Genomic DNA, 13,026 nt, shown 5'->3' with positions numbered 1-13,026 from the left:
GGGAGTTGGGGGGTTTTCATCTATTTTCCCTAAAATGTTGCTTTATTGTTGTTCAAGTTTAATAGTAACAAGTTTTTAATAAAAGAAAACATTCAAAATTATATTCATTATATGTCAATATGTCATTGAATTGCCTTTGTCCAAAAAGAAGCCATTTTAATAGCTAATGTCCTTATTCTTCCTAGAGACAAATTATGTCTATTTTGTCAAGTAAGTTAGTATTAAAATTATTTACCAGATTTTAGCTTTTGCTATTCAATAAAATTACATGTCTCTGATATTATTAAAGCAAAGAAAATTCTAAACAAGAAATGGGCACATGAAAATTAGAAATGTTTATTAAATAAAGCAACTTAAATCCTCAAATTTCCTCCAGGGGTTGCTTTTATTAAAATACTAGAGGCCTGGTGCACAAAAATTTGTGCACTCAGGGGGGTCCCTCAGCCCGGCCTGTGCCCTCTCACAGTCTGGGACCCCTTGGGGGATGTCCACCTGCTAGCTTAGGCCTGCTCCCTGGGGGATTGGGCCTAAGCTGGCAGTCAGACATTCCTCTGGCAGCCCGGGAGCCCTCGGGGGATGTCTACTTGCCAGCGGGGAGCAGGCCTAAGCTGCAGTCAGACATCCTTAGCGCTGCTGAGGAGGCAGGAGAGGCTCCCACCACCACCGCTGTGCTGGCAGCTGGCAGCCTGGCTTGTGGCTGAGCAGAGCTCCCCTATGGGAGTGCACTGACCACCTGGGGGCAGCTCCTGCATTGAGCGTCTGCCCCTGGTGGTCAGTGTGTGTCATAGTGACCAGTCATTCCCAGTCATTCTGCTGTTAGGGTCAATTTGCATATTGCCCTTTTATTATATAGGATAGAGGCCTGGTGCACGGGTGGGGGCAGGCTGGTTTGCCCTGAGGGTGTCCTGGATCAGGGTGGGGATCTCACTGGGGTGCCTGGCCAGCCTGGGTGATAGGCTGAGGCCGTTTTCAGGCTGGCCACACTCCCTTCAGTGTGGCGGGGGGGTCCCACTGGTGTGCCTGACCAGCCTGGTTGAAGGGCTGATGGCTGTTTGCAGGCTGGTCAAGACCCCAATGGGAACCCTCATCCCATGGGAATGTGGCCAGCCTGGGTATGGGGCTGAGGGCTGTTTTCAGGCTGGCACACCCCCTTTAGGGTGGAGGTCCCTACTGGGGTGCCTGGCCAGCCTGGGTGAGGGGCTGATGGCCGTTTTCTGGCTGGCCACGCCCATCAGCTAGAAGCATGTATCTGGGATTTATTTATCTCCTATAATTGAAACTTTGTAGCCTTGAGTGGAGCTCAGGGCCAGCCAGGGCAGGCAGGAAGCTTGGCTTCCTCCATCGCCGGGGGCAACCCAAGCCTCCTGTTGCTCCAGCTCCTTGGCCGCTGCCATCTTTGTGATGGAGTGAGGGAGTGATGGAGTGGGGGAGTGATGGTTAATTTGCATATTACTGTTTTATTAGGTAAGATGACTGCATTTATTTTATTTAATGTTTAAGAGTAGCTCTTTTAGAGTTCTTATTTTACAATTGACCTTGGGGAAGGAAAGTTATGTTTAGCTTCATTGTAAACCATTATCTATTTGATCAGTAAATATTAGGGGGGAATAGTATTCTTAGATTTTTAGAGGTTTTATTTTAAAATAGACATTGGGGGAGGATAACTGATGTGTTTGGCTTTATCATAACTCATTGTCTATTTGACCAGTAAATACAGGTATTAAACAGTATTCTGACTCAGCAGTATTGGGTAAAATGAACCATTACAGAAAAGACAGGGAATCTATATAATTCTAAGAGTGGAAATAAAAAAATAAGAGGAGGGAAGAAATGTTACGGTTTTAACTGACCTTTCGGATTTGGAGTCCACTGAGCTCTGTTGGTTGGCGTCTCTATTGCCTGTATATGGATCCTAAATGGACTGTTTCCCTTGTCTCAGCCCCACCCACACTCTGTGAAGGCAAAATCTCTTTGAGCTGTGACACACAGAATTTGGGTGAGAAGCCAACATAGGGTTCCCCTTCACAGCTGCTCCTCGCCCACTTCCTCAGCATTGGAAAGGACCCCACATCCCATCTCAGTGCCCCTACCCAGCCTGACCTTGCTATGCTTCTATGCACAGGACAGGGCCCAGTCTTCCTCCCTTTTCTGTCTGGTCAACTCACATTTGCCCAGTGAGATTAAAAAACTCCCCAACGCCATTTCATTTTGTCAAATTAAAAATTATGCCCTTCTGTGAAGTGCCCATACCTTTCTTTAGCTGTTTTTTTTATTTTGTTTTGTTTTAAATTACATTCACTTTTAAAAGGTTACTTTCTGATGCTGTATGCCATCCCATCAGATTGGCAGAAGGACTTGGTAAAATGGCACCTGGTTCCTTGGTGAGAAGGAGTCACCTCTCCACCCTCCCCCCCATCCACCCCCACCTTTGAAGCAACTCAGCAAAATATTCAGAGAACCGGGCTACACTATGTCGGAATTATCAACAAAGGACATGACACATACTGAGGAAATTATAAAATGTGTGTCACATACAAAAAGTATGTCAGATGCAGCCGCCTTCTCTCAACACAGGCTCAGACCCAGCCCACATGCAGGCTTTGAGCTCCTTGGCTGGGGAGGCAGTAGAGATGCTGCTAGACTTTTCAGTTCCCTGTTAAATAGCACTTGATTGCATTGTCACTGAAGTAGCAATGTCACTTTATTTGGCCTGAATTTTCATTACAGCATTCTTATGTCATTATAGATTTCAGTTATGCTTTAGCAGTGCTCTTTGCCAAATGTATAGATTAGCTTATTTAATGAACCTGCTAGATTGCATGGCCTGGGGGAATGATCTGTCCAAAAGAGCTTGCCTTTCATCTCAATGGCAACGTCTGCCCCAGAGAGATGAGTCAATTGCCACATTTTCTCCTCCCTCAATAGCTGCCTTTGAACTTTGATTCACTGGCTTAAGGTGCTCTGCAAATTCAACTTATAAATCAGTCCTGGAGACCTTGTTTGTAGTGGAAATGAGGGGCGGGCTTGGTTGACCCTCTTGATTCTCCAGCCCTGGTAGGGATGGCGTTTCTAACCCTGGTCGTCACTCTGCCTACACTGCACATGAGCTGGGTGGGGACCCCCATCAGGTGCTCTTTGCGAGCGGTTCTTTGGATCTAGTGAACTTTGCTTATTCGCAGAGGATGGCTCCTCCCTTGAACTCTTTCATTTCATTTCTTTTCCTTCCCAGATATCTCTTGCTTTTTCCACAGCACGTTTCCCAATCGTTTTTGAACACTTTAGCTTGCTAATGCTGGACATTCCTCGCTCTAAGTTCTGCTTTTAATGTGGTTCATATTCTACTTCTTTTCCTCCAACAGAATGAATGAATATTTGGAAAACCAGCCTGTCTTAATTGTTATCATATTTCACATCTTATGCTCCAAAACAATTATCCCATTTTATCTGAAAGTGTAAATAACATGTAGCTTTATGAAAGAACCTATTACAGAATATTTTTTAAATCTTTCTTCCTGAAGAAAAGGAAAGAGAGAGGAACATAGGCATAAAGAAAATAAAAATGGCAATAAATACCTATTAAAATAACCTTAAATGTAAATTGATTAAATGTTCCAGTCAAAAGACATAGGGTGACTGAATGGATTAAAAACACAAAAAACCACACGTGACCCATATATATGCTGTCTACAAAAGAGACCCATCTCAGAACAAAAGATACACACAGACTGAGAGTGAAAAGATGGAAACATATATTCCATGCAAATGTAAAGGATAAAAAGTGGGGGGTAGCAATACTCATATCAGACAAGATAGACTTCAAAACAAAGGACATAACAAGAGACAAAGAAGGCCATTCAGAATACTAAAGGGAAGGATTCAATAAGAAAATATAACCCTTGTAAACATATATGCACCCAATATAGGAACACCCAAGTACATAAAAAAAAGTATTGGTGGACTTTAAGGGAGAGATTGACAGCAATACAGTCATAGTAGGGGACTTTAACACCCCAGTGACATCACTAGATAGATCTTCCAGACAAGGAAACAGAGGCCTTAAATGACACACTTGATCAGATGGATCTAACCAATATTTACAGAACATTTCCCCCAAAGCAACAAAATATACATTCTTCTCAAGTGCACATGGAACATTCTCAAAAAGAGAACACATGTTAGGGCACACAACAAGTCTATACAAACTCAGGAAGATTGATATAATAGCAAGAATCTTCTCAGATCACAATGGCATGGGGGTAGAAATCAACTACAATAAACAAAAAACACCTCAAAAACACTCAAATACATGGAGGTTAAATAGCATGTTATTAAACAATAAACAATGAATGGGTTACCAATGAGAACAAACAAGAAATTTAAAACTCCCTGGAAACAAATGAAAATAAACACACAACCACCCAACACCTATGGGACACAGTGAAAGCAGTCCTGAGAGGAAGGTTCATAGCACTGCAGGCCTCCCTCAAGAAAAAAGAAAAAGGACTAATAAGCTATCTAACCTTACAACTACTAGTAAATGACTTCGAAAGAGAACATGTGGGTCGAGACCATCGGAAAACACATATAGCATATCATATATTTACATTACGATTCATAACAGTAGCAAAATTACAGTTATGAAGTAGCAACGAAAATAATTTTATGGTTGGGGGTCACCACAACATGAGGAACTGTATTAAAGGGTCGAAGCATTAGGAAGGTTGAGAACCACTGGCTAGAGGAAGTACAAGAAAGGAAATAATAAAGATCAGAGTGGAAATAAATGACATAGAGACTTAAAAAAAAAGTACAAAAGATCAATAAATCCAAGAGCAGGTTCTTTGAAAAAGTAAACAAGATTGATGACCCCCTAGCCAGACTCATCAAGAAATAAAGAGAGACCGAAATAAGTAAAGTTAGAAATGAAAGAGGTGCTGTAACAACGGACACCTGTATATGTCCTTTCATACCTGACAAATGAGCTCATATTGGAGAGTCAAATTCTAATGTCCAGAAAGCATAGGCTACATTTTATTTCTTTTGAAAAATGATTTTCTAATAAATACCCGTTTCTGAATGTTAAAGAACAACAATAACCAAAACATGTATTAAAGTTTTCTTCCCGGCCATTCTTTCAAAAATTTCCTCCCTGGACAGCACGCTGAGGCCCAAGCCAATCTTCCCACGTCTGTGTTCTGTGCAGGTTGTTCGATTACCACGGCCGCGTGCCCCCACCTCCCCGCGCGGTCATCCCGCTGAAGCGCCCCAGGGTGGCTGTCTCCACGACTCGCCGGGGAAAAGGGGTCTTTTCCATGAAAGGGGGGTCGAGATCTGCCGCCAGCGGGTCCTCTTCATCAGGTTCGAAATGTAAGTAGCCTCCTTCATCTCCTTTTAAAGAGGGTGGGGGTAGATACATTGCGTGAAGCCTGTGTCAGCAGGTTGCCACACAAGCACAGAGTGTCTGCTGTGCAGTAAGCACTAGAGGAAAACTGGTAAGAAATGCTGTGTTTCCAGCACAAACACAGGCATGATTGACGAAACCCAGGAGCACTTTGAAAACTTTGATCTGAGCAAATAGTGAGCTGTTGGCTCTCTTAGCTTCTGGCGTTTAAAGTCCTGAAGCAGAACATGTTGCTTTCAGTGAATGAGCAATTTCTCTTCTGAATAGAGTGCATAGACTACCTTTCTAGAGGAACATTATGCAAAATCTGTGCTTGTGTGAGTAACTGAAAATGCATTAGGATCATGAAGATAGGCAAACTGCATAGTAGAGATGATAAAAGTGTAACTTGCCATCCTACTCTAAGTCACTATAGAGTTACTAGAGGCCCAATGCATGAAATTCATGCAAGAGTAGGCCTTCCTTCCCCCAACTGCCGGCACCGGCTTCCCTCTGGCACCCAGGATCCAGGCTTCCCTCTGGCCACCGGCAGGCACCCAGGACCCAGGCTTCCCTCGCAGCCCTGGCTTCGTCTGGAAGGTCATCCGGAAGGAAGTCCTGTCTAATATATTACACTTTTATTATTATAGATGTGTCTGCAGACATACTTAATGTTATAAAAATAAAATATTTATATAATTTTACATTGCTGAAAAGTAGAGACACAAACTTTCTAACTAAACACACTTCTAAATTTTTACACAGACTGATTCAGGAAAAAGCTCTAATACATTATTGGAATACTATTCCTAAGGAAAAGTGAGTGAAGTTTCCTGCATCCTTTGAGATTACATTCTAGCAGAGAAGAAACAGACAATAAGCAAGCAAATTAAAATATGAGGTAGTACATGGCCAATTGTCACTATGTTGAGGAATCAAGTAGAATAGAGACAGAAACAGAAAAGGTTGGGAGAACTCTGTGTCACAGGATAGTCTATGACAACCTCTTGGACGAGATGACATGAGCAGAGACCTCAAGAAAGTGCATGAGTGACCGGCTGTCATGGCTCAATGGTTGAGTGTTGACCTAAGAACCAGGAGACCACGGTTTGATTCCTAGTCAGGGCACATGCCTGGGGTTGCAGGCTCAATCCCTAGTAGGGACCATACAGGAGGCAGCTGATCAATGGTTCTCTCTCATCGTTGATATTTCTATCTCTCTCTCCTTCTCCCTTCCTCTCTGAAATCAATAAAAATATATTTTTTAAAAAGAAAAGAAGAGAAAGTGCATGAGTAAGAGTGCTCCAAAGTTGTCTGGGCAGGGCGTTCTGGGCAGAGAGAACGGTGAGCACAGACATGTTCAGTCAGCGTAGCTGGGTAACAGGGAGGGAGCCAGGGAGGTGCAGAGTTGGAGGGGGCCAGGGAGGGAGAAGTGTGGCTGATAACAAGCTCAGAGAGGTGGGGGAGGCGAGATTCAATGCAGCTTGGAGGCCCTTAGCGGGACTTGGTGGTCACTCTGCATCCCAGCCCTTTAAGACAAGTAAGGCGAATACTGTTCTCCCAATGCATCGATGAGTAAACACCGGGAGGTCACACGGCTGGTAAGGGGAGAGCCAGGCCTGCAGCTGGGCCTCGTGCCTCCCATGCCAGGTGCTGTACCTACCACATGACATTGCCCTGACCTTCGGGACTCCCAGAGGTGCTAAGACGGAATCACTGAAATACTTTGTCTTTACGTGAAGGTGTACAAAACAGTAGCTCAGGGAGAAGGACTACACTGATAACCGTTTGGTTTTCACAGAATGTGGCCGAGAATGTGACCTAGTTAATATCACCCAAATAGCAAATAAAATAGATTTACAGTTCCCTGTGTGCTTATCTGCCCATTTGTCTAACTGTTCTGTGGTAGCTAAACATGAATTCCCTTTCTGAGTCTTAGTAATAAAATAAAATGAGTTTCAGCAGCAGTTCCTAAACAGAGTGCTCTCAGATGATTGTCAAAAGTAAAGCAAAGTTCTTGAATTTGGTTTTTGTGTGGGAAATTGAACATTGAATTGCCTGTTACGTTTACAGAAGACTTTTTCTACCATGGTAATATTAACTTAACTTCACACAGAAATATCAGGCTCTGTGGATTCTCTGCCCTGCGGTCGCTTTTAAGACAAAGTTTATCAATGGCAACATCTCTGGCCTATTGGCCACAGCGATTCTTCTTCGCATGAGCGTGTTCTGGGCTTTGCAGATCATGTAGCATTCCTGACCCCATCCCCAAAGGCCGATGGCAACTCTGTCTTTGTAACAACCAGAAAGACCCTGGCACTATTCAGTGTTCCCTACGGGGTGGCCCTGCCCTCCTTGGTGGCCTTCTCTGGCAAGTGCCACTCAACTGTGCAGACTCGGCCATGTGGTGGCCTTACCCGCCTGCCCTGCCCGGCATGCAGAGAGGACTGGGGGGCTCCAGAGGTTATTTTAATGTAAAATCTTAGTATTCAAGTATTTTTCATCTTTGTATTATTTGATTTCTAGTTTCTCTTGGGTCATGGAGAGAGAATAGGGATGATGAAAATCCCTTTGAGATTTTTATTAATAATGTTGGGTTCGTAACGAACAGATTGTCTAAATCGGCGGTTCTCAACCTGTGGGTCGCAACCCCTTTGGGGGTTGAATGACCCTTTCACAGGGGTCACCTAAGACCATCGGAAAACACATATATAATAACATTATTTTTTGTGATTAATCACTATGCTTTAATTATGTTCAATTTGTCACAATGAAATTGGGGGTCACCACAACATGAGGAGCTGTATTAAAGGGTCGCGGCATTAGGAAGGTTGAGAACCACTGTTCTAAATGGACATATAAGCAGGCCCTATTTTCTGCTTCCAGTATAGGGCTGAGGGTGTGTGTTACCCTGTGGACTGTGTTACCCAAATCCTCCATAGCCCCGCTGTGTTGTGGCAAATTGATGTCAACTTCTGAGGATGATGAAGATCCTCTACCACCGTGGTGATTTCCCTTTTTCCTTTTCTTGAGATTTTGGTTTATATCCCATGCTGCTTGGGTGTTTTTATGAAATAGCTTATAATAATAATAGGAAAAAGAATAATAGCTAACACTTTTTTAGTGTTTATGATAGCTATGGATTCAACACTTTATAGATATGAACTAATTTATTTGCCGTCACTGCCCTGTAAGTGAGGTATTAGTATGTCATTCCCACTTTACAGGTGTAAAATTATAATTTTTCATTTATGATTAACTAATATATTGGATTATATTTCTTCCATCCTCATGTCAGGTGTATAATTTATTGTTTCCCCTCTTTTCCTTTCCTTACTTTTGCTTCCTTAATGAATTTTCTTTTAATTCCCATGTCTTCCACAGAAACTACCTTAATTTGGATATTCCACTAGCCTCCTGTTTCATTAGTGGCTATATTAACATACTAAACTGTTTTGAAGAGTAACATAAAGTTGATGTGAAGTATTGTTAAAGTCACATGATTACAAACATTTTTACATTTTGTAAATAGCTCAGAGGAAGCACGGTGTTGGTGACAAACAGTACGCACTTACTTATTTAGACAGTGGTTTCTAAGAGGCGGCACTCTGGACATTTTCAGGTAGCGCTTTGCTGTGGTGTTAGGGCTAAGTGTCCTGCACGTCGTAGGACACCTCGCAGAGTGGATGCCCACTAGACTTCAGGAACACCACCCTCTCCAAGTCATGGCCATCAAACAGGTCTCCAGACATTGCAGAAGTGCCCCGCAGGGCGCTATTGCCCTCTGTGACCATCACTGATAGAGGCAGCGAGCTGAAGAGTCTTTATTTGTCCCTGGGTAGACTTGCCCCACAAGAGATGAACATAATGGAAATATTTTCCATCACATAAGTCAGAGAGGCACACATCTTTCGATGCAGGCAGACAGCGCCATCCTGTACGCCCATTTCCTTCTCAGATTGTATCTCACTGCAGCAAAGGGCACAGCCATCATTTTGTTGACTGCATCCGAATGTAATAATGTTTATCACCAAATCAATGAGCTATTTAAAGAGAGCGGGTCTGAAATAATTTAGCATGCCTTCTTTTTTCAAAATAAAATCCTGCAGTGACAGCACAGGAGAAAATGTTTAAGATGGTCTGTGTGATATAACCTAATCCTCGTTTCTCTAGTGTCTAAAAGCAAGTTAAAGCCATTTATCCTAGAACCTGTTAGGTTTTTATTTTCATTTATCATTTTGCTGATCTTGAAGAATAATTTTAAATTTAAACCCTATAACCAGTCATAGAAAAGTAAGTTATTATAGTCAACAGGACAAGCATAGATTTTTATTATGACATTATGTTTTCTTTTTTATGGTTACAGGTTATTTATTTTCTTACCAAACATATGAATAGAGTTGCATAGTTAACAGCATGTTTTTTGTCTTTTTTTTTTTTTTGCAAAGTTTTTGTTATAGAATTTATCTAGAGGAAAGGAATAAAAGACATAAAGATAAAGGTATCATTTCAACAGAGGAAATACCCTTGTAAACATCAATGCACCCAATATAGGAGCACCTAAACATATAAACTCCCTTGGAAGGCAGTATCTGATGTCATCCAAAACACGTGTTATGAATGCAAACTCAAATACTAGGCAGGCCCATCTTATACAGTAACTTAAAATGCCATCTCTAACTGGTTATCCACATATTTATTTTCCTACTTTTGCTCTCTCCCGTTCTCCAGACTCATATACCCAATGCCTACTGCTCACTTGTGTGTGAGGACTAGCAGGCGTGTCACAGGGAACCGGTTTAAACAAAACTGCTGGGAGCTGGGACCGTGAGATCTGGTCACTGAGGCCCCAGGAGTGGGAGAGTCTGAGAAAACCGCTTTACTTCCCAGTGGGCTCTCCCTCCCATCTCTGCCCCCCTCCCCTCCCTCCCCCCCTCCCCCCCCTCCCACGCTGTGTCCCCTGATCTGAGGCTCGGCTCTTATGGTGTCCCCCTGAGTGTCACCTGGAAGGGGTGTGGGGAGGACGGCGAGTCTGGTGCAGAAAAGGACGGGCGTGGAGGGGACTTCACGGCGTGGGCAACATTGGAGCTGCGGGGGAGGAGTGAGCGTGCGGCAGACCAGTGGAAACACAGGAACAAGGGTTTGGGTGCCTGCAAACACGACACACCCACAGGTGTGAGCAGCTCTTCCGGAGCCTCGGGCCTTTAGAAACACGGGGAAGAGGAGGTGAGCGGAGAGATTTGGAGCCAACTGGGAAGTGAAGCCGCTTTCTCAGATTCTCACATTCATAATTTTTAAATTGCAAAATTCATAATCTTCAGTAATTAGATCTAACTGTCCCCAGCACCCAGCATTCCTATATCAATAATTGTATAACAGCATGTTGATTAAAAGTATTCAGAGGGGTTGGGGGTTAGTGGGGGGATGAGGACACATTTGTAATACCTTAACCAATAAAGAAATTAAAGATTTAAAAAAAAGTATTTGGTAGTATTCTTTTTTAAAAAAAAAATTATTGATTTCAGAAAAGAAGGGAGAGGGAGAGAAGAGGGAGAAATAGAAACATCAATGATGAGAATCATTGATTGGCTGCCTCCTGCGCGCCCTCTACTGGGGATTGAGCCTGCAACCTGAGCATGTGTCCTGACTGGCAATTGACCCTTGACCCCCTGGTTCATAGGTCGACACTCAACCACTGAGCAACACCAGCCAGGCTTCAGTATTACTCTTAGGAAGAGAACTACTCCTGACTCTTGCTAGCTCATACTCTACATGAATAATGTGCTACAGTCAATGTGATGTGTCTTTAAATACAAGAAGTTTGGATTTTAAGAGTCAAGGGGAACTGGGAAAAAATGCAAATTGGTGTTTGCCAAAGGCAGGCGTTCTTTTCTTATTTTTTGTTATAGTGCTTCTGATAAATAGGAAAGGGCTACTTCCATGTCATTTTCTCTCTGCACTTCCTGCTTGGCTATCAAGCCTCAAATTAGGCAGTCAGCTCCATTAGTGGCCAGCACACACGCAAAGCTGAGCTGGACTTGCAGTGACCATACCTGAGTACAATACCTACAGATTGTCTGGCATTTGCTAATTTCTTACTGTGTTTAAGATGTGCTTAAGATTGGGGGGAGGGGTCAGGGAGAAGAGGAAGGAAGGAAGGAAAGAAGGAAGGAAGGAAGGAAGGAAGGAAGGAAGGAAGGAAGGAAGGAAGGAAGGGAGGGAGGGAGGGAGGGAGGGAGGGAGGAAGGAAGGGAGGGAGGGAGGAAGGAAGGGAAGGGGAGAAGGAGGGAGAAAGAGAGGGAGAGAGGGAGGGAGGGAGTAAGGAAAGAAGGAATGGGAAATGGATGCCCTCTCTCCATTCATTTTGTTGTTGAGAGCCTATGATGGCATAAATCCATTAATATGTCTTACTTTAGACAACCGCCCATAATTTTTTCTTTCTAAAATGTAATATTGTCAGAGATCACAATACTATGTCAATCAGGAATCGGAATAATTTTCACAGAGCTGGTTTAAGATGACAAAGGGAAGAAGTTTCTATTCGGTGCTAATCTGAGTTAGGGTTTCTTCTTAGACGTTCATATCATGTTAAATTAAGGAGGACAGACCTCGAAGCCCAGGGCCTCCTGGGAGCAGGAGCCTCGCAGTGAGGAAGAGGAGGAGCTGGCCCAAACCCAGGAAACATCCCCAAGCAGCCCCCACGCCCTCCAGCGCAGAGCCGGAGCGGCACTCTCAGGAGCCCACGTTCAACATGAGGAGGGACATGAGGGAGTCCGCAGCAAGGCGCCCAGGAGCACCTGTGAGACGCCATGAAACAGACGGGCGAGACACGCCCTCCAGCAGGCTAGTCCGGGAAGAATTCACAGGTCAGAAAAGACAGAATGTGGTTCCTGAAAGGCAGGTGGGGTATTTGACAGACATGTTCGTGGGGAGAGAGCGTTTTTGTTGGAGAGGCATGTAAATAATAAAAATAATAGTACTTAATAACACACTGCGTACCGCATAGAAATCTCTAAGACATACACCAGGGACTGTACGTTTTTGGGCAAACTGCACGTTATTTAAATCATCATAATGCACTTTAGGTGTTGATTTTCAATAATTATAACATTTTTATTTACAAAGACAATTAAACAATTAAACAATTAAAGTTCCTAGTACTTTTTTAACATATGGTACTGCGTAAAACATTTTCCTCTATGAAGAGGGACCAAACAAAATTTACGTAAGTATCTAGATTCACTCCTTTTCCATGGGCGTGAAAAACGAGAACACTCGTGAGCGGTACGAAATGTGGTAAAATAGCGTCTTCTGCCTCTACCACCAACTGGCCTGCTGATGCGAGCGAGACGCTCGGGGTTCTAAATGCTGTATCTCAGTGAGTCCTTACAGCAAGGCGCTCAGGCAGAGGTGGGAGCTGGGATGAGCCTGCTCTGAGCTGCTGCTGGGGTGACTCCCAGGGGCGCAGCGGGGAGCTGGTCTGGAGGCCCCAGGCTGGCTGAGAGGCGCAGCTGTGCTGTTCAAGTGCAGGGTCTGCCCAAAAGGCAACGGGCGGCACACCTGGGCTGTCTTCGGAGAGACCCCGTGTACCAGCCTGAAGAGTGGGGTTGGTGCGTGTGAGTGTTTCTGGCTTTTTTCCTATGGGA

At 43.8% G+C, this 13,026-nt stretch overlaps 1 protein-coding gene across 7 annotated transcripts in view; it reads left to right on the top strand.

Moving 5' to 3' along the window:
- The window catches only part of RALYL (RALY RNA binding protein like), a 560,777-nt gene that overhangs the window by 502,526 nt on the left and 45,225 nt on the right, over positions 1 to 13,026 (top strand). For all 7 annotated transcript variants that reach the window (XM_070392021.1, XM_070392019.1, XM_070392020.1 and 4 more), the window contains one exon: positions 5,204 to 5,367. In XM_070392021.1, the coding sequence (XP_070248122.1) occupies positions 5,204 to 5,367 (164 nt within the window). The remainder of the gene's footprint in view (positions 1 to 5,203; positions 5,368 to 13,026) is intronic.

This window comes from Myotis yumanensis, unplaced genomic scaffold (genome assembly GCF_028538775.1).
Source record: "Myotis yumanensis isolate MYYU_CA2020_CCGP unplaced genomic scaffold, mMyoYum1.0.hap1 SCAF_15, whole genome shotgun sequence".
In the NCBI taxonomy this organism is placed as follows: domain Eukaryota; kingdom Metazoa; phylum Chordata; class Mammalia; order Chiroptera; family Vespertilionidae; genus Myotis; species Myotis yumanensis.
The sequence above is the reverse complement of the archived record's forward strand: the minus strand, read 5'-3'. Positions and strand labels throughout refer to the sequence as shown.